This window comes from Sinocyclocheilus grahami, unplaced genomic scaffold (genome assembly GCF_001515645.1).
Source record: "Sinocyclocheilus grahami isolate Dianchi unplaced genomic scaffold, SAMN03320097.WGS_v1.1 scaffold72.1, whole genome shotgun sequence".
NCBI lineage: Eukaryota > Metazoa > Chordata > Actinopteri > Cypriniformes > Cyprinidae > Sinocyclocheilus > Sinocyclocheilus grahami.
Window position 1 is genome coordinate 580,611 of NW_015505251.1, and position 21,813 is coordinate 602,423.

General features: G+C 35.5%; 4 protein-coding genes across 8 annotated transcripts in view; 1 reads left to right on the forward strand and 3 right to left on the reverse strand.

Annotated features, from left to right (window-relative positions):
• Nucleotides 1-12,567: 12,567 nt before the first annotated feature.
• Nucleotides 12,568-21,813, reverse strand: part of LOC107585563 (cell cycle checkpoint protein RAD1-like) — a 14,348-nt gene continuing 5,102 nt past the window's right edge. Inside the window, exons 1-6 of one of the 3 annotated variants that reach the window (XM_016272630.1) lie at nucleotides 15,677-15,767; nucleotides 14,420-14,633; nucleotides 14,233-14,341; nucleotides 13,891-14,149; nucleotides 13,063-13,161; nucleotides 12,568-12,885 (exon numbers count right to left, since the gene is read on the reverse strand). In XM_016272630.1, coding sequence (XP_016128116.1) covers nucleotides 12,708-12,885; nucleotides 13,063-13,161; nucleotides 13,891-14,149; nucleotides 14,233-14,341; nucleotides 14,420-14,614 — 840 coding nt within the window. In that variant the 5' untranslated portion in view covers nucleotides 14,615-14,633; nucleotides 15,677-15,767 and the 3' untranslated portion in view covers nucleotides 12,568-12,707. Of the gene's footprint in view, nucleotides 12,886-13,062; nucleotides 13,162-13,890; nucleotides 14,150-14,232; nucleotides 14,342-14,419; nucleotides 14,634-15,560; nucleotides 15,768-21,813 lie in introns of those variants that run through there. The other 2 variants (XM_016272629.1, XM_016272631.1) reach the window with 2 other exon arrangements.
• Nucleotides 16,053-18,824, forward strand: ift20 (intraflagellar transport 20 homolog (Chlamydomonas)). 3 transcript variants are annotated; one of them, XM_016272634.1, is made up of 5 exons: nucleotides 16,053-16,106; nucleotides 16,590-16,737; nucleotides 16,837-16,922; nucleotides 17,003-17,106; nucleotides 18,723-18,824. In XM_016272634.1, the coding sequence occupies exons 2-5, from the start codon at nucleotides 16,611-16,613 to the stop codon at nucleotides 18,802-18,804; spliced, it is 399 nt and encodes a 132-aa protein (XP_016128120.1). In that variant the 5' UTR covers nucleotides 16,053-16,106; nucleotides 16,590-16,610; the 3' UTR covers nucleotides 18,805-18,824. The 3 variants fall into 3 exon arrangements, with proteins under 3 accessions (XP_016128120.1, XP_016128122.1, XP_016128121.1); XM_016272636.1 differs by having other exon boundaries at nucleotides 16,087-16,106; nucleotides 16,594-16,737; XM_016272635.1 differs by lacking the exon at nucleotides 16,053-16,106 and adding an exon at nucleotides 16,149-16,421.
• LOC107585564 (transmembrane protein 97-like) lies at nucleotides 19,718-20,733 on the reverse strand. Its single transcript, XM_016272633.1, is given in 4 exon segments — nucleotides 19,718-19,999; nucleotides 20,167-20,311; nucleotides 20,394-20,514; nucleotides 20,516-20,733. Coding segments are annotated over 4 exon segments (759 nt in total). The 3' UTR covers nucleotides 19,718-19,724.
• The window catches only part of LOC107585561 (fibroblast growth factor receptor homolog 1-like), a 5,567-nt gene continuing 5,113 nt past the window's right edge, over nucleotides 21,360-21,813 (reverse strand). The window contains exons 11-12 of the mRNA XM_016272628.1: nucleotides 21,499-21,598; nucleotides 21,360-21,413 (exon numbers count right to left, since the gene is read on the reverse strand). Of these exons, the coding sequence (XP_016128114.1) occupies nucleotides 21,363-21,413; nucleotides 21,499-21,598 (151 nt within the window). The 3' untranslated portion in view covers nucleotides 21,360-21,362. The remainder of the gene's footprint in view (nucleotides 21,414-21,498; nucleotides 21,599-21,813) is intronic.

Sequence of the window (21,813 nt, forward strand, 5' to 3'; positions counted from 1 at the left end):
AATGTTTTTTTACAATTAAATGAAAATGTATTATAGTTTAAATTTATATTAAATGCAATTAGTTACATTTAAGAGTGTTTTTTATTTCTTAAGTATGACTGTAGAACATTTTATATGTTATTTCACAATTACAGTTGTCTTTGAAAGGTACACTGCTAAATGCACTGACAAGCATTTAAGCTGAACTAAAATATACTTTATTGTCATTTCTATTGAAATCTGTATGTTGTGTATTTAAATTGATCTGTAATTACACATTTGTAGTAATGATGAAATTTACGTATTAAAACGTAATGATTTAAAATGTGCTTTAAAGTTCAACATTTATTTTTGACATTACAAAGAGCACTTTTTAAAAGTGTACTTAAACACAAGCGTGCTCTCTCTAAAGGTGCACTTGTTGTTTATTAATATTATATTACGTGGCCATCTTTTCTACCCTTCAAAGTGAAGAAAGTTTGCATTCATTTTCTAATCTGCACAATAGCGATGCATGAATATAAAAATTCTGGCTAATATTAATAAGATTATAGTTATATCTATGACCAATAACCGATAAATGACCGATATTTTGACTAAATCAATTAAAAAGATTCCAAATCAATTGTTTTAACCCGACTTTAGGTGTTGCAACATTATAATGTTCATTTTGTAATAAATATTACATTCAAAAGTGTTTTTAAATTAGTGTTTTAAAAGATTAACCACAAGTGAGAATATCATTTTCTTGCTTTCCGCGCAAGTGTGCACAGAGAAAATGCCTCCGTGTAGAGGATTAGTGGCGCAGCAGTAAGAATCTGCTGATCCTCGGCGCAGGTGACTTGAGAGAGCTGGAGTGCTGGGTTCTGGCTTGTTGCCAGGGTAACTGCAAGCCGGTGCAGCCTGAGCTGAAATCCAGCCATTGGTGGACAGGAATGAGGGGTGGGCTGGGATAGGGTGGACAGTTGGAGGACAGGGAGGGACCAGGGCCAGACTATCAGCTAGTGAGGAAAGCCTTTAAGGAGGAGTGTCAGCAGAAGTGTCAGATAAGGTTAACTGATCGCTAAAGTGAGGTTAAAAACATGAGGAAAAGAGAGTGTGTGGAGTGAGAGACACCGCGACATTCAGATGATACGCGATTCTCTGTGACAGGCCGCCATTGTGGACCGTGCAGCACTTGACAGGAAGCCAACAGCAAAGAACATGTCTAAACATGCCTCAGTGAGAGCTCTCTGACTAGCTAGGGGAGGAGGGCACTTCCTGGTGCATTTTAACCCTTGGAGTCAAAGCCAGTGATTTTGTCTTCTGAATCTCATTTAAATATATTATGCTAATGATTTCCACCAATACACATCACATAAACACGAATCTCTATGTTGCAACACCTTACCTGTATTATCCCTGAGTGGATTGTCCTGCTGCGGGACGCTGTCCGAGCTGAAGGCATCTTGTGTGGGGACTTGGGTTAGTGGTGGCAAGACAGAGTTGGTTTGTGTAGCGATGGTTCGGTGCCGGTGGCAGGGCCAGGCGTCCTGACGCAGCACCTCCATCCTGCAGCTGTTTGGTGCTCCAGGGTTGCGATCACCCCCCCTTCTTTCCATCTCTGGACGGGCCATACCAGATGCTGCCTTGAAATGAGAAAAGCAAAAAAAAAGTTACAGAAAACATACATCGGTCGTATTTGCACGCCATCTGTTTGGGTTAAAAATGCAGCTGGACACAAATGACATCATATGTTATTGCATGCAAATTAAATTTCAAGTGGACAGCAGTCAAAATGATTTTAATTCTATAGCCCAAAATAAAGATGAAAATAAATTTGCACTCATACAGACTTAATGGAATAAATAATAATAATAATAATAATCAATTATTTAAAAAATTATAAAATACATTTAAATATCTGACCTAAATAATGATGAAAATAAATTGGCAATCATTTAGACGTAATGGAATAAGAAGAAGAAATCAAACTCAAAAGATGATGAAAATACATTTGCAATAATTTAGACAATGGAATAAATCATACAAATAAAATTATATAATATAAAATAAATCAAAACATCAACCCCACGTAATTATGAAAATACATTTACAATTATTTAGACCTAATTGAATAGGCTACATAATAATAATAATAAGAAGAAGAAGAAGAAGAAGAAGAAGAAGAAGAAGAAGAAGAAGAAGAAGAAGAAGAAGAAGAAGAAGAAGAAGAAGAAGAAGAAGAAGAAGAAGAAGAAGAAGAAGAAGAAGAAGAAGAAGAAGAAGAAGAAGAAGAAGAAGAAGAAGAAGAAGAAGAAGAAGAAGAAGAAGAAGAAGAAGAAGAAGAAGAAGAAGAAGAAGAAGAAGAAGAAGAAGAAGAAGAAGAATGTACTTACATTTCAGAAAGACAAAAAAATAAAATCAAAACATCCTAGCGATGCATTTTGTCTTAATCTGACCCAGCAACCTATATTTTGAGCGTCCACAAGATGGCAGAAACTACAGCCTCGTGTTCACGGATGTGTTTGTAAACAAATCCGTGCACGCGATGTCACGCACCGCTTTAACTCGAGCTCACACGCTACCGTGAGTCTCTCTAACACTTAATGCATTTTAAAAGCTTCATTCCACTGGAATGCATATTACATGTTCATTATTACGACACTGACTATGATTTTATCGATTTTTCTCAATTGGCAGCCAGGGCTGATGTGGAAATGTTGAAGCGTCGGAAAAGTGGCACCTACAAACTCACAGCCGGCGACTTGTTGAGTGATGCAAGGTTAAAGATTTGAAGAGGTGGAAGATTTTGGAAACTGACAGTTCTTTGTCATACAGCATAGTTTACATGCTTGTTTCATTATTATCTTTAAATAACCAGCTGTCATACTACAAAGTTGCGCAGTGTTGAGCAGAAATCATTTCTTCCAACATAAGCTGGTAGTTGCGTTTTGCAGCACAGTAGCTGGTTTTTAGCTGGTCTAAGACGGTCTAAGCTGTTTATTTGTTGGTTGACCAGCTACCAGTTTCCAAACCCAGCTTGACTGACCACCTGGCTGCTGGTCGAGCAGCTTGCACCTGAAGCCCAGACCAGCCAGGAACCAGCTGTACTCCAAAACACAGCTACCATCTTCAACTGGAGTTTTCAGCAGGGAGGAAACGTCAAACCCCTCTTTTTTCACTAACTGTAAAAAGTGGTAACATACTGTTGACTAAACGACATGTTTCTACTTGATCTAACCCTAAAATTACTTTTATTCGTGTGACCTAATGCAGTCTGTCTGATTCTGTAAATAATATTTTTGATCAATAATAAGCAGTAATGTGCCACATCTACTGTCTTCAATATAAGTAATCTTACATTGATGCCTGCAAGCAACAAAGAGACGCATGCTCAACAAGAATAAAAACACATTTATGCTTACCTTCAAAATGTGTTGTAAGTCAGAAGATGTTATTCCAGGGTTGTAATGCTGACACCAGATATGTGTCGCGCTTTAAAAACACTTCGTTAGATGTCCGTTCATGTTATTCCACAACTGGAGGAAAGAAAAATGGTCAATTTGGTCAGATCGGCAGCTAGGTGTGCTTGTGAAGATGAAGCTGTAGGTTTATGATGACAGCAAGTTGCTTTCACTCCCGCGAAGTGCTCGCATAAAAGGCCACGCCCCTTCGCCCGTCTCACAACAAGTCCTGACATGCTAGACTCACACGCACACGCACGCACACACACACACACACACACACACACACACACACAGCCAAGACAGCACAGGAACCAACAGCCCTTTACGCCCACTGTTGTTTGTCGATTCACAATCCGAGTGGCTTCAGCGTAGATCCTGACGATGCTTATCAGTTTCTAGGTTTACAAAGTACTTTATTGGGATCGCAGTTTTGCATACAATAGCCTACTGCTTACTGCATTAATATAAATAAATAAATAAATTGTGTGACGGCATTAATTATTGATTCAAAACAAAACAGAATCTGCCTCAAATTCAGAAAGTGTATGTTCATTGTGGAAATACAGTGCACACCTGCTACCTCAATAGATAAATAATAAAATATATATATATAGGCTATATATATACTGTATATGTATGTATGTGTGTGTGTGTGTGTGGGGGGGGGGGGGTATATATGCACAATTGTGATATTTAATATGCACTTATAGCCCTCTGAAGCTTGATGCAAACTTTAATCGCTGCTATTACATTTGACCCGTGCTAGTAATTATATTTGATGGTCATTCTTGTGCCATTGTGCTTTTTATGACCGCACACATTCAACATGACTGACTTACCACTATACTGTAAAAAACAAACAGATACTTAAACATGCGTTATTATTTGATATTATTTGGTTAAACCGTGCAAATTGCACATGCAATAGAGAGTAAATTTGTTCTCATGCCAAAAAATGCTATTTAATATAGCATTTCGTTTCCAGATAAAAACGTTTCCCATCAAGTTTTTTTTTTGTTGGAAAAAAACGTTTCCCCTTTGTGATATGCTGTTTCCCCTTTTTTTCTAAGTCATGCACGAGAGGACTAATATGCAAATTTAAAAAGTATAATCGTTAACATCAAACAGTCGCTGATCATTGATGTGCAGCGCTCCTAACAAACTTGGCTAAAAGTCGATTTAATTATGCTAATTGAATACGGAATTCCCCATTTCATCCCCTTTGACCTTTGTCCAGCAGCTTCCGACTGCATCCTTTGTTTAAATGCAGATGCCATGCGCATGATGGAGGGCTGCCGAGATATGGGGAGCTGTTACCCACAGCAGATGAGGCTGTCCGACAGCGCAGAGGCAGAGGGGAATCCCCACGCAGGTACATGTCTGGGCATACAGCCCCACGCAGACTGCTCTGGGATGGCATATTTCGTGTTGTCTCAGTGTTAAATGGATAGGGGTGTTGCTATGAAATGTATTAATTTAGAAACGTTGATACTGTTTATTGTGATCATATAAAATGAATATAAATAAAACAATTTAGTAGGCTTACAAATTTATTTTTATGTTTCATTTTAAATAACAAATTTAACAACAATATTGTTATATATTATTATATAATATTGTGTTAGCAATAGTATATATCAATCAATCAACCTTACTGTCCACGTATGCATAACATACAAGGAATTTTCTACCGGTATGAGGCATCCCACACATTAAAAAAACATTTACAATATTACAATATTACACAAGAGAGAACAACAAAAATTACATGGTAGAATTTAGAGTCTTTATGGCTACTGGAAAAAAGCTATTCTGAAATCTGGTCGTTCTCGTTTTAACCAGACTATAACGCCTTCCAGAGGATAAAAGTCTGAAAAGACTGAATGCAGGATGTAAAGGATCATGGACAATCCTCTGAGCCCGTTTCTTAACCCGTGACAAGTGCAAATCTTGAAGTTAAGGTAAATCAGTCCCAATAATGCATTCTGCCATTCTCACTACTCTCTGAAGCCTAAACTTATCCCGCTGAGTAGCAGAACTGCACCAAACATTAAATGAAGAGCACAGGACCGATTCAATCATATACATATCCTACAAATGTATTATATATTATATAAATGTATTATATATTATATTTTTTATATAAAAAACAAAATAATTGCAAAAACGGCAAAATAATACTTATATTAATATTATAATGAATATAATTCTATTAATAATAAAAATGATAATTAAATGTATTATTATATATTATATTTTAGATAGATAATATAAATGTAAATTAATACATAATTAAAAAATAATTTAGTTTTCTTAAAAATGTATTTTTAATATAAAAGTAGACTACAGCAAAATAATAACATTAGATTAATAATTACAATTATTATTATTAATATTATAATAGCATTATTATATAATTACCAATAGTGTGTATGTGTGAGAGAGATTTTTAAATAAAATTAATTTTGTATTTAAAAGAAAATGCTGGAATTATTGTTATTATTATTACTAGGAATATGCATGGTATAGCGTTTTTACTTCTGTTTTTTTTTTTACCCTGAGGTCAGTCCAGCACATACAGTACGTAAACAGTGACATAAACATAAACAACTGATAGAAAGCTCAATGGTCAAACAAGTAACATGGTTGTTCCCATCTCATCTGTGGTGACGTTTTAGCACAATAACACAAAAGGCAGTATCGTTACTGTAGATAAATAACTTTTCCCTTTGCTCCAGTGTCAGCTGTAAACAATACATTCATCTACCAAAGTTCACTACCTAGAGATATAGATTGCCTTTTGTGCGCGAAGGGATCCATGCGCATGTTTCTGTGTGACTGCAACGGTTTCATCCGTTACCAAAACACAACATCCACGTGTGTGTGAGTGTGATGACATGAGAGCGAGGCTCAAGTATACTGTGTCCCGGTGACATCATCCTTTACTTCACCTCCTCCTCCTTCCTTCCTTCGCCACTGTGTTCATGATATCTGATAAACCTGTCCCGGCCGGGGACTGCTCGTCCCTCCCAGAACATATATTTCACATATTACTTTTCATTGTTGTCACCTTAATTGCCTGATAAACAGTCTCTGTTAGTGGCGGAGGGCCACAGCTGGCACCCTTCAAGGTAATGGAAGGGTGCTGAGTGACAGATCCCAGAAAATGATCTGCAGGTCCCGAAGGCTGGCAAACAACAAGACTGGGGTTCCATTTAGATTCCATTTGAAATGTACATGTCGATTGTAGTCATAGTGTTATTTTGTGCATCAAGCTCCATGATTGTGGCAGAAGGGTTCATTTTCATGTCAAGGGGAAAGAGCAGGAAAAACATTATGCATATATACTTCCTGATTATCATTTTAGTCATGACTGAAACCACTTTGTAATTGATTACATGAAAGTCATAAGGATCCAAATCGACTGTACTGACAGCAACAATGATTACAAATCAAGCAAAAAATGGTCACGCAAGTTTATTGTTTATGTTTTTACATAAATATTCTTAATAAAGAAACAGAAGTGAGAGAACATTCAATTGAAACCCAGTTTCAGTCACATTTATGAGTGTTTACATAAAGGATAGTAAAAAAAGGAAAGGAACTAACAGAGAACACCATGTTTTGTTTACCACAGTGAGAATGTTTCACTTGTAACCACATTAAGCTGTTACTAGAGCTAGTTATAGTGTGCCTACTTCACATGCAGTGAAATCTACAAGATCATGATTAATTGTGTATTAGAATATTTCACATCACCCATTAAATGATGTCGGTCACACTTTATTTTAAGATCCAATTCTTGCTATTAACAAACCATTAACTACAACTTTTGCCTCAATGAACTACTAATTTGCTGCTTATTAATAGTTAGTAAGGTAGTTGTTAAGTTTAGGTATTGGGTAGGATTGGGGATGTAGAATATGTGATTAATAAGTACTAATAAAGAGTATAATATGCCATCCCGACATTTACCATCCCATATACATAACATATAAAACATATTTTCTGTATACATATATATGACATATAAAAGCAACTAGTTAATAATATATATATATATATATATATATATATATATATACATACATACACACGCTACCGCACAAACGTTTGGGATCAGTAAGACTTGTAATGTTTTTTTAAAGGAGTCTTTTATGTTCATCAAGGCTGCATTTATTTGATCAAAAAAATATAATCTTGCAAAATGTTATTATTTTAATATCCTTTGAAATATAATTTATTTCTGTGATGCAAAGCTGAATTTCCGTCATTACTCCATTACTAGTCTAAGTTTAGACCAGTCTAAACTGTCACATGATCCTTCAGAAATCCTTCTAATATGCTGATTTATTATCAGTGCTGGAAACTGTTGTGCTGCTTAATATTTTTTTGGAGCCTGTGATACTTTTTTTCAGGATTCTTTGATGAATACAAAGTTAAAAAGAAGAGTATTTATTTAAAATATAAATATTTTCTAACAATATACACTACCGTTCAAAAGTTTGGGGTCAGTACATTTTTATTCTTTCTTTTTTTGAAAGAAATTAAAACTTTTATTCAGCAAGGATGTGATAATTGATATTCAGCAAGCAATTGATAAGTGATAGCAAAGATTTATATATTTAATAAATGCTGTTCTTTATAACTTTTTATTCATCAAAGAATCCTGAAAAAAGTATCGCAGTTTCCAAAAACATATTTGGCAGCACAACTGTTGCCAACATTGATAATTCTATGAATAAATCAGCATATTAGAATGATTTCTGAAGGATCATGTGACACTTTAGACTGGAGTAATGGCTGATGGAAATTCAGCATTGCATCACAGAAATAAATTATATTTGAAAGGATATTAAAATAGAAACCATTATTTTATATTCTAATAACATTTTGCAAGATCACTGTTTATTTCTGTATTTTTGATCAAATAAATGCAGCCTTGACGAGCATAAGAGACGTCTTTAAAAAACATTACAAGTTTTACTGATCCCAAACTTTTGAGCGGTAGTGTATATATATATATATACAGTGGGTACGGAAAGTATTCAGACCCCCTTAAATTCACTCTTTGTTATATTGCAGCCATTTGCTAAAATCATTTAAGTTCATTTTTTTCCTCATTAATGTACACACAGCACCCCATATTGACAGAAAAACACAGAATTGTTGACATTTTTGTAGATTTATTAAAAAAGAAAAACTGAAATATCACATGGTCCTAATCTGTGTGTGTGTGTCTTAATTAAACTTAATGATTTTCGACTTTTTGGGGTAATTATACATCTAATCATCATCTATTAGTGGATAAAATGGCCATTTCAACATCTAATATTCACAGGTGTGACATTCATCGCTTTCTCCTTGAGGAAAGGTAGTGTAAGACAAAAAGCTCATTGAGGAAGTGATGGTCAATTGCTCTGGATGGGAAAGGCTATAGTGATGTCAGAGCTGCTGAAGGCATTACCTCATCTCCATCAAGGATCATTTCACACATGGTTGCAAGCCGAGGCAGATGGAGAGCAGTATTAATGGGTTTGGTGGATTGTGGAGGGCTGTTAAGGCCAGCTGTTGCTACCATGACCCCATGTGACACCCACAATCCCCAAACAATGGCTTGTTGATGTAGGTATTTTTAACACGAGGTGAAGGAATGTTAGACTCAAATCATGTTTGTGCATTGTGGAGTTTCCCACTGCAGGGTTCCTTTCTGCTGACTAGGCAGGAGTTGCGTTTGTTGGCATATCAATTTCACGGTCATTTGTTTTGTGGAAAGTCAGACATCACATATTAGATGTTGATAAAATCAAGCTTTTATCTACTAACAAGAGTATAATCAGTTTTGACTTACACTACCGGTCAAAAGTTTGGAATTATTAAGATGTTTTTGAAAGAAGTTTCTTATGCTTACCAATTGTGCATTTATTTGATCAAAAATACAGTAAAAACAGCAATATTATGAAACAATATTACAATTAAAAATAACTGTTTTAATATATTTAAAAATGTAATTTATTCCTGTGATGCAAAGCTGAATTTCTCCAGTCTTCAGCGTCACATGACCCTTCAGAAATCTGCTGATTCAGTGTAAAGTAAAATTATCATCAAACATGATTACTACCATTATTATCAGTGTCAAAATGTTCTGCTGCTCAAACTGTGATATACAGTGGGGAGAAAAAAGTATTTAGTCAGCCACCAATTGTGCAAGTTCTCCCACTTAAAGTCAAAAATTTGGGGTAAAATAGATAAAAAAAATAATACTTTTAGTTTATCATGTTATCCTTAAAGCAACTGAATGCTTTAAATTGATGAACAGTGACAGTAATATATATATATATATATATATAAATAAATATTTTAAATCATATATTATTTAATAAATATTTTTACTGTCACTGTTGATTAGTTTAAAGCCTGCTGGAAAAATGTATCATGGTTTTAAGCTACAAAAACTCTTCACTATTGAAAACAAGAACCACTATTAATAATAATTGATAATAATTTAGCACCAAATAAGGATCATGTGATATAAATGAATAAAATACATTGTAAAATATATACAGACAGAAAACAGTCATTTAAAATTGTAATCATATTTCACAATGTTATTGTTTTTACTGTATTTTTCATTAAATAAATGCAGCCTTGAGCATGAGACAATTAATCATAAAATCATAATTACTCCAGTCTTTTGACCATTAAAAGTATTTAAAATCATTCAGCTTCATTAGCAGTAGTAAAGGTTACGCAGTGCACACAGCTGCCCGCATTTCTTCTTGTAATTTATATAACCTCCGTCACTTAATGTAACAGACAATATGACTCACTGTCCCTCGTGAGGCCGTGCTGAAAGCTGTGCACCTTCTCTTCATCTCCCATGGGCTCTCTTGTTGCTAATTGTTGGAGTGTCACAACAATTAGGTCATTGCTGAGTTTGTGTTTACAAAACCTAGAACCTGACACCACTTGATTCACTGCTAGGCCAAGACATCAGACGGCGGGTCAGCGCTAGCTTGTTTGTCTGAGGAACGGGCAGAGGATCACCCCCTTCATCATCGAGCAAGCTTGTGTTTAAAGTGCAGAAAGTGATGCCATCCCTCTGACATCACCTGCTGTGAGTGATGTAGCTCTGGCTGGATCAAGTTGCTCACCCTTATCAAATGATACACTGGTCTTGCTCTGTGGACAGTGTTTACTTGGTTATGCTGAATGTTGTTGTTGGATGCTGTTTGTTTGTGTGCATAAATTGTGATTTTGTGAGGGATATTTACTTTTATAGTTTAGATCTACTGAATGAAAATCTTTGAAATCATCACAAATCATTTGAGAATTAAGTCCTAAGATTTTTAGCTTTGTTCAAGACAATTAAACGGATAGCTCAGCCAAAAATGAAAATTCTGTCATTAATTATTCACCCTCATGTCGTTCCAAACCTGTAAGACCTTCGTAAACAAACCCATTAATATCTTAATTTGTGTTCTGAAGATGAAATAAGGTCTTACAGGTTTGGAACGACAAGAGGGGGAGTAATTAATGACAGAATTTTTATTTTTGGGTAAATTATCCCTTTAAGAGACCTTTCAATAACTGCCACCATGTATAACTGCCTTGAAAACGTTTATTATGGGCAAAAAAAGTCACCAAAACAGTTAGGTTTACAGATGGAGAATTGCAGAATGTCTAAACTGCAAGAAATTGTTTTCTGTAAAGCAAAAAAGAATGGGTTTCTTGCATAGGACGCGAAAAATGAACTTACACTGGCTGCTCCAAAATATATAACAATAACTTAAACAATGCAGCCTACACTACCATTAAATTTTTTTTTTTTTTACAAAGCTTGAACCCCAGTTTAGACATTTTTAGTTCTCCATTTTAAAACATTTAAATCAAAGCTTAATTTTTTGCATTTATTATCTTTATTATTATTATCTTTTGTAACAATATAAATATATTTACTGTCACTTTTGATCAATTTAATGCATCCTTGCGGAATAAAATATTTTCAACAATGTAGCTCCAAAGATGTACACCGTTCATTGACCATGAGCAGAATAATATGCACACTGAGAGACTTGCTGGCTTTATATTTTATTTTTTAACCATTTTCACAAAAACGATATTGCTGTATTAATATAATAAAATGATTTTTTTTTTAACTGAGCCTTTTAGCCCCATTGTAAGGTTTCAAACAATTTCTCTTCATTCTCAGTTATAAGGCAATACAATTCAAATTAAACTAAAGCTCTCTTCAATCTGTTCAAAATATATTTAACGCTATTTAATAACAACTTTGGTTGTTTTTAGCGGGCTTTGCAGCAGCTTCTATAAGCAGCTTGCATGTGGCACATACATCATGAGGGCAGTAACCCGCTGAGATGAGAGAGCGACAGAAGTGCGCGTGTTTTGCTCCTGTAATGTTCCTCTGCCCGGAAACAGTGTTGCCTCGACAGCTGCGAGTGGAGAAGCGATTGGTCGCGAGGCGGCGGTTCGAGCATCGCGCGCTGTTCTGGGACGTTCTTTTAGGAGAGCGTACGTCAACCAGCATCAACATCAAGCCGCTTTGCTTAACTACATGTTTGCCTCGCAACGCGTTCGTGTAATAAAATGAACACGCGTTAAACATTTACATGTTTCAGACAAAAGCTGCAACTGGTCTGCTGTGTTCTTTTAATTCAGAACACTGTAAATATTACAAGTCTGGTTATAAACCGACTATTACAGACATATGTTATGCTAAAAATTTGTTTGAGAACATTACTAATTTATATATATATATTTTTATATACTTTTTAAATTCAGCTTCTAATCGTATATTTAATAAAACAGTATATATACACACATATATATATATAAATAAATGTATGTATGTGTATATATATATATATATATATATATATATATATATATGCTTAAACTAAGACATGTCTATCTTTTATACCAATTAAACATTATACATACTAAACCAATATCAGCCTACTAATTTTATATGCAACAGCCTAATTAGCATTTCTCTGCCGCCCCCTGCCGAACACACAGAGTATTGTCTCATTCAATACAACCCCCCCCCCCCCCCCCACCCACACTAACACACACACACACACACACATACACACACACACACTCACTCACACACTTCTAACTATTATAAACTTCTAATAATGTATAGAAATATTTGTGGTTTATGAAATATTCATATAAATCAGAATCAGATTAAGGAACCCACTGGTCACTGCACACTAAATGTCAAACAAAACAAAAACAATTGTCCTTTCCAGTCTATTCTTCTTCTACTTCTTCATCCGGGCAGCAATAATATTCCACAAAGCAAATCTGACCATCATCATTCCTCACAAGATACTGTAGAGAGAGGAAGCCTCGACTGTCAGTTCTCACCGAGACTTTACAGGACAGAGCCAGAGCCTTTGTAGAGGGTTTCAACAGGGACATCTTATACCTTTGAGAATTAACAAGAGAAAATAAATCTCAGTGACTCTTTACTGTTCTTTCACCACTTACAAGTGAATGCCTCAGAACTATAAGCAGTTCATCAGGCTGTTGTTATAAGTCTGAATTTACATATACAGAGCTATGAATGATGGGTAATGCAGTCAAAAATGTAAGTTCCTCCTACCTGTTGGTCTGGATTTTAGTACACTGGAAGAGCTCCATCATGTCGGAGTCTTTGGGATAATCATAATGAGCGTTTCCAGAATTCCCAAATGTGGATAATCTAGTGTGCAAAGGAACTAAATGAAATGTTTTGCCATTAAATTTGACTTGACAATACCACAATTCTCTTTCACTGTCAGCAATAGGCCAAATTAATGATCACATAAATGGAGTTGAAAATATATATCTATTAGTTATAACTCCTTGATTCAATTACATATACTACTGTTCAAAATTTGGCGTCAGTAACATTTTTCTTATTATAGTAATACTATAATTCAGCAAGGATGCATCAAACCAATCAAAAGTGACAGTAAAGACACTAATGCTACAAAAGATTTGTTTCAAATAAACGCTGTTCTTATTTGAGTTTTTATTCATCAAAGAATCCTGAAAAAAAGTATTGAGCAGCACAACTGTTTTCAACATTGATAATAATAAGAAATGTTTCTTGAGCAGATCAAATCGGCACATTAGAATGATTTCTGAAGGATCATGTGACACTGAAGACTAGAGTAATGAGTTTATGACTGCTGGAAATTCAGCATTGCGTCGGAGTAATAAATTATATTTCAAATATACATTAAAATAGAAAACAGTTATTTGAAATTGTAATATTTTTTCACAATATCAATGTTTTTACTGTATTTTTGGTCAAATAAATGCGGTCTTGGTGAACATAAGAGACTTCTTTAAAAAACATTAGATAACCGACCCCAAACCTTTGAACTGTAGTGCAGGCAAACTGAAGGACAAACATGCTCATCTGTTGTGTGCACTGTTACTGTACCTGAAGTAAGGATGGCTTGGTGACATAGTAATCTGCAGAACTTCACTGGTCATGTCAAGCTCAGAGAAAGCCTCTTTAAGACTGTCTGACTGCAGAATCACCTTGTTGGTTACATTTGTGCTGCAAAAGTCAAAGTCTATGGGTTCTTCCGGCTCCTGTGTATTAATCTTGCATACGGTGACCACACCGCCTTCTTCCAGGAACAAGGTCAGTGGATATCCATAGCCATTGTAGCACATTCTCAAGGCGGTGCACACACCTTAAGGGTAAAATAAAATACTTTATTTTTGTTTTTAATTCCTTTTCCCAAAAAAATGACTGGATAATCATTGTGATACACACCTGGGACTGTGCTTCCCCCAAAGATAGTAAGGCAGTCCAGAAGAACGGTCAAGTTAACCTGAAATCCAACTGTATCTTCTTTGATTATGTATTCTTGAAAGATGTCAGCCTGAGGAATCAGACACACAAATTGATTAATCCAACTTCTGTCAACCGAACCTGTAAGACACTGTCCTCCGACACTAACCTGAATGAATGCATTGGCTTGAAGGCATTTGGAGTCCTCAACAGTGACTTTTAGCCCATTCTGCGTTGCACTGAAGATGGCATGGTCCCTGAAAGAGATGGCTTTCAGGATGTTGGACAGATTCCTTGCGTTATCCAAACTGGCTATCAGAATGTACTGGTCAATGTCTGCTTGGGACTGAGTGGACAGAGGCATGGTTCTGCGTTGTCAGCATCTGAAATAACATTTACACACATAAATCCAACAGTCTCATATTTGATGCATACATTTCAATAGCCTCTAAATCAGTGACGGGCAAACTTGGCCCTTCCAGGCCACTTTCCTGCACAGATTTGATCCAACCCTGATAAAACTCACCTGCCTGTAGCCTTCTAGTAGTCTTGAAGGCAATGATTGCTGGTTCAGGTGTGTTTGATTAGAGTTGGAGCTAAACTGTGAAGGAAAGTGGCCTGGAAGGGCCAAGTTTGCCCACCCCTGGTCTAAATGGTCAACATGATCAAAATTCTGCAGTAAAAAAAACTTGCTGTACAGGTGCTATCTTTTGTCTGATTTATCTTTCATATGCTTTAAATATTTAAGAGGCCTTTTAGTATAATAGCAAAAACATTTATAAAAATACAATAATAATAATAAAATTAAACATCAAATAACAAAATAAAATAAATAAAAGTAAACGTAAGAAAACTTTTATATTGTAATATTTCAAGATGAAATACTTTTTTTTAGGAAAACTATCAAATTAATACATCACCCTTCTGAGGAACATTTATTTGTTAAGCTCTCAGAGATCATTATATACTGCATTGCATTATATGTTGCATCCCCACTATAAAACCTACAGAGCTTTGATAATTCTAAACTTCTAAATATTATCTTACTAAGACAAATTATTGGGAGATATCTGAAATTTCAATGTATTTAAACTATTATTAAACAGTAGCCTGCTATATTGATTATATCAGAATTTCATCTTGGCCATATAAAACAACTGTTCCATTCAAAAATATATTATTCTGATTATTACTTCACGTCAGGCTCGACAGGTCAAAGACAACTAACGTTACTGCGTTGCTAACAAGCTGCAACTAGCTGTTTGCAAATGATCATTTATAATGACAGTAAGTTAACCCGGTCAACTTACCCACAGAGATGGGCAAACTCTCAAGCAGGTGGTTAAAAGCAAACATTAAACATAAACAGCATATGTTTTGTATACGTTAAACCTAACAAGTATAGATATGAAATATAAAAACGTACATATTTTTTTTAGAGTTTGGCGCCCTTAAGTGGGCCTGCTTTCTCTTCTTCTGGTAGTTTTAACAGAGTTTAGTATCTCATCCGGTCCCTCGCACGCACCGCTGTGGTCAGATGCGGAGCTGCAGAGGGAGTTCATATACGGGCCTTTACAATATTAGGAGGGGTATATGGTATGAAAAGTTAGGCATATATACAGTTTTTACTCCAATCTCTCATAATTAAAATTATAAATAGCTAATTACCGTTTAACGCATATAATCATGCTTTCTTTCACTTTCAAAAATGTAAGATGTCAAAAATAAATATTTACAATGCGCTTGGACACCCCTCTCTCTCATCATGAGGTGGACCGGCCGTCACCTGGCAGCCGAGACAGTTAGAGGCGGTCAGTCAGTCCAGCAGAAGTGCCACATAATCAAACAAAAGTCAGGTAGGTTTGAAGCAGTCGCTGGTCTGTTTTACTTTATTTAAATGTCTCTTTCGGTATAATAATTTCAGGGGATAATTATGAGGAATGTAATTTTATTTTCAACAATGTTTACCAAGCTTCTGAAGTTCCCAGCGGGTCTGTTTTTGTTTATCTATCTCAATAGCAACCAGACCTTGCCAGCAACAAAGCGATATTTGTGAGCTGTAGCATTTCCCCCCTCATCTATTTAACGTTATTTAAACAAAGTTTACGTGGTTTATGTAATGTAACGGAAACGGAGTGGTAGTTCTAATTAACCAGCTAACTAGCTAATCGGTAAGCTAGTTTATTGTGGATCTGGTGACTATATATATTTTGTATGTGTTTTTCGCCACTACAGGGGCTGACAGTTTGAACGAAATGAAATGATGCTCGTGTGTTTTCTTTTAAAATATTTATGTATTTCTGTGATTTTTTTTTTAAAGCTATTATCGAATTTCAAAGGCAGGTTTAGGTCCTCTGGTCATGGCTAAAGACCCGTTGGCAGAGGCTGGTCTTCATTTTGATGAACTCAATAAACTGCGAGTGCTCGAGCCTGATGTGAGCCAGAAAACCACTGAGCTCAAAGAGGAATGTGAGGAATTTGTTGACAGTGAGTTTTACATTTTGTTCTTTATCTTATTGTGAAGTGATCTTATTCATGCAGATTGAACTGCAATTTCTTGGATATTTTTTTTCTTCCCAAAAACAGAGATTGGTCAGTTTCAGAAAATTGTAGGTGGCCTTATTGAACTTGTGGATGAGCTAGCAAAGGAAGCCGAAAATGAAAAAATGAAGGTATGGTCTTGCATTTTAAATGAATAGTGGGGCATATGTGTGTTATGTTCATTCATATTACTTCAATTATTATTCTACAGGCTATAGGAGCAAGAAATTTGCTGAAATCAGTTGAAAAGCAACGGGAGGCTCAGCAGCAACAGCTTCAGGCTCTGATTGCAGAAAAGAAAATGCAGTTGGAAAGGTAACAGTCTAATTAGGCCTGTAATCAGACTGCAAATATTGCGCTCTTAAAGGAAAAGTTCATCCAAAAAATGAAAATGTGTTGACAATGTACTAACCCACAGGCCATCCAAGATCTAGATGAGTTTTTCTTCATCAGAACAGATTTTGGAGACATTTGGCATTACATAATTTGCTCACCAAAGGATCCTCTGCAGTGAATGGGTGCCATCAGAATGAGTCCAAACAGCTGATAAAAACATCACAATCCTTCGACATATTTGTTTAGAGACCGTTTTCACTTGTAAACGGTGCTTCATCTGTGCGTTTTTATGAGCTGTTTGGACTATTATTCTGACGGCACCCATTCACTGCAAAGCATCCATTGGTGAGCAAGTGATGTAATGCCAAATGTCTCCAAATCTGTTTTGATTAAAGGGGTCCTATTATGCTTTTTCACTTTAGTTAGTCTGTAGTTGCTGATTGAGCATAAAAAAGATCTGCAAAGTTACAAAGCTCGAAGTCCACTTCAAAAGGAGATATTTTATTTAACAGAAATCACTTTTCAAAAACTACAACGAACAACTCGTTTGGACTACAACGCATATTTTCCGGGATTTGTGATATCACAAATATCGACGAATGGGACGAGACCTGGTTGAGCTGCACTAGAGAAGGCAACGAGTGTTATCACTATGTTGGAGACACGCTAGCTTTCCCAAGGCAGACGAACTTAGAGTGGTTACAATCATCCGGGTTTAAATCGCGCTCAAATTGATTTGATATTGAGGCAATATTTACACTGAAGCTCGCAGGCGGCTATGGTAAGGAGCGTGACATTTCCCGACCAGGCGCCGAGGGCTGCCAATCACAACACACACTGGCCCAGCTAACCAATCACAACACATTTCGTATTTCAGAAGGCGGGCCTTCATTTGATACAGGAACTATTCGAGCCGTTCATGCCAGACTGGGGAGAGAGGTGTTGTAATAATGTAAAATATGTGAATAATAATGTGTTTTCGAACAACCTAGTATGAGAGCCTGTTCTAGTACACCCCCAAAACAAAATCAAGACTTTGTAAACGCGCATAATAGGACCCCTTTAAGAAGCAAACTTAAAGGTGCTGTATGTAAGTTTTTGAGTCTACTAAAGCATAAAAATATCACAATACGTTTGCAGATATTTAAGAAACATGCTAAGTTAACATACTTGTTTATCTGAAAAACAATGCTAGTCAGTTATTCTCCTTTGAAAATGTGCGTTCCGGGCCGGAATGTCGAGCTCTTGTTTGGTTTGTGTTACCCGACCACTGCCAGCTTACACAATTGTATTTCGGCACCACGGGTTGCCAGTTGGCAGAAAACACAGCGTATTTAATTTAATTCATCGTCAAGTGTGCTCGTTCCTGTTGGTGTGGTCAATCTGGCAACCTGCGTGTGCGTCAAGTCTGAGGAGGAGGGACCTGGTGAAAAAAAAACCCTCCAATATTTTGAATTTGGACTGCAATACCTAGTTCAACCACTCTGTGTCAATTTTACATACAGCACCTTTAACTATACCTCAGATGGCATGAGTAAATTTACAGCTAATTTTTTGTAGTTCTTTAATTCTCGACTATATTGTTTGTTTTGCAGGTATCGAATAGAATATGAAGCTCTTCAAAAAGTCGAAGCAGAGCAGAGTGAATTCATCGATCAGTTTATACTGCAGAAATGAGTACGGTGTTTCCTCTTTCTGTTGGACAGAAAAAGTGATGCTATGCATCTTGATTTACAGTGACTTCCTAATAACTGCAGGGTCCCTAACTAGGTTAACTGAATTGAGCAGTTAATAGGTGACAACAGATGTCTGTTTCAGCCTCAGCCTCAACCTCTGACTCTATTGTGTTAACATTGAGTGCTTTTGCATGGCCAGTTCGAGGAGGCACATAGTTGTAATCTTTCCAACCACAGATCATAATCTCAGATGAATACTATTTATATACAACAAAAGTTATTTATACTATTTATACGTTAATTACTTTGTAAATCAGATATTTTTTAAAGCAGGAAAATACAGTATTTGCATGTTACTGTAAATAATTCCATCATGAGACAACATCAGGTAAAATGTTTATTTTCTGTATGATTTGTTTTTGAACTGCTGTTTGTGACTTGAACTCATCCGGTTTTATTTCCTCATATGCTCATGGGACCACAACCAAAATATTTTCCGGAAGTTATGGAAAACTATTTAAAGCATAATTCATTACATTTACTGTTTAGATCATCAAGTGTGTCATCTCAATATTTGACAAGCTTCATACAGATTTGAAGAACATTTGAATAAAAAATATATTTTTCATTTACATGTGTTGTCATCAGTAAACAATTACTGAGATCAAAAATTGCTCAAACTTGAAATAGAGTAAACGCTACATACAATTATCAAATATCCTGGCACATATTAAAATACTGAATCACATTTAACCACATTTAATTACTAGCAATTACTACAGTAGTCAACATTTGAAGTGGATCAAAAAAGTTAATCACACTTAGCCTAAGACTAGAACGCTTGAAACTTTGATGAAAGGTTTTGATCCACTTCAAATATTGACTAGTGTATAATGAATACATAGAAAGCATGAACTGTATCTATCTTTGTTTCTTGGACTTTGAGGAAGCGTTTCCTTTCAAAGAGGTTGTGTTATATGTTGAGCTGAAGAGCATGGTGAACAGTATCATGACAGGGATGATAAGGTACGGAGCATAAATGGACACCAGGGTCAGACGTTCTTGAAGAGTTTGGGGTCCCGGATGTGGCGCCAGAGGAAAGTTATTAAAAAGGACGTGACTTAAAATAGGGATTAAAGTGGTGGCCACATGAACAGAATAAATGATTGCTGGTGTCCTGATCCATTTGCATCCACCTATTAAATATACAAATACATCAATGAGCAGGAATAATTGGACCGTAGTAACTGGTATCCACTGACACAAGAGATACACCACTAGATGTCACTGTTGTGCCATTTAAAACGTCTGAATTTACAACTCATTAACACACTTTATCGAGTTTTGGTCGAACCCAACTGACCCTTCATGAAGGCGTATGCTGCAATTGGGAAAAATGGCAACTGAACGAGAGCCTCGCAGAATACAAAAGATTTGAACCACACAGGCGGGTCCATCATCATCGGATCCTTGAATTCAGCAGCATACCAGTGCAATAGGGTTTTCAGCTGTAAAGCAAGTACTCGTATTGATTTACCATTATAAGTAACCTAGATATTATATGGTTGCATTAGTGAGTGTGAAACTTACCTTGGAAGGATACAAATGTTCAGGAAGCAAAGGCTGAAGATCAACCATGAGAGTAATTGGAATGTGGGACAAAAAGTAAAAGAAAAATATAATTTCTAAAGCGCGAAGAAACATTTTGGTAAGTTCCTCCTCCGTCAGAATTCCAGCAGTAGTAGACGGTGTCAGTGGTCAGTGTAGAGTAGCGTGTTACTCCTCTGTTTCTGATTGGTCCTTCAACTCGGTCATATCTAATCTTTGTCATTCCATTGGTCCATCGGCTCGGTTGATTCCTGAAGTGGGCGGATTCCTGATTGCACATTGGCTCATGGAGCGTAACCACAAGCCTTACTAAAATTACCATAGCAACTAAAATATTTTTTTAAATAGATGCCGCAGTTATATTTAAATGGATTGGCATTAGCCAACAGTGCCATTAAAATAAAATAAAACAGACAAATATATAAATGAAAGACATTAATACACTTAAACATTATCCCACATATGGATTTGCAGTGACAACAGTGAAAAACGCCTTCAATCAAAACAATGACTGTTAAATTATGTAAACATGATTACACGTTGATTAATAAAATGTATTTTTATTATTACATATATTATTATTGTAACAATACTAAAAATAATACTTGTTTTTATAACAATTATGAAAACTGATATCAAACTATTTTATTAAATTATTTGGTGTAAATAAAAGCATGTTAATCACAACAAACACTGACTTTTTTTTTAGATTATGTTATTTTCTAAATAATCCTTGGAAACATGTCAAAAATACTGTCAGTTGGTCATTAGAGTTGTGTAATGTCTTCCTGCTAACAAATGAAGCATTTGTCAAATTAAATCCTTAAATTAAAACATTGGTCAAAAAGTATGCCTGCACACAGTTAGGTGTTACATGAGAACAAAGATAAAACTATTGCTACAGAATTCTCATAGAAATTTAAAAACAACTAGTTATATCTTTTTTTAAATTCACTTTTCCTCTGCATTCATGATCCTTTGGTTGTCAACGTCCACATAATCCTGCAACGTATTAGTAATGTTTTATCACTTATCTACAGGACAAAGGTAAAGCTTCAAAAGTAGATCAAGGACGAGTATGACTCACCCCATCACTCTCCACCACACTCTCCAGGATCTTGACAATGTCTGTAAATGAAGGTCTATTTGTGTATGGATCCATCCAGCAGTCTTGCATGATCTGTTCTCTACATTTAAAAAAAAGAAATTAACTATTGAAAACAAAAAAGCACCATATTTAAAATACTGGCAGAGCAATAACAAAAATAAAGGTATTTTTTTTCTAAATAAAATTTGTAGTATGTATTTTATAAATTTCTTATTTTGTTTATATATATATATATATATATATATATATATATATATATATATATATACTAATAAATTCATATAAAATGATATA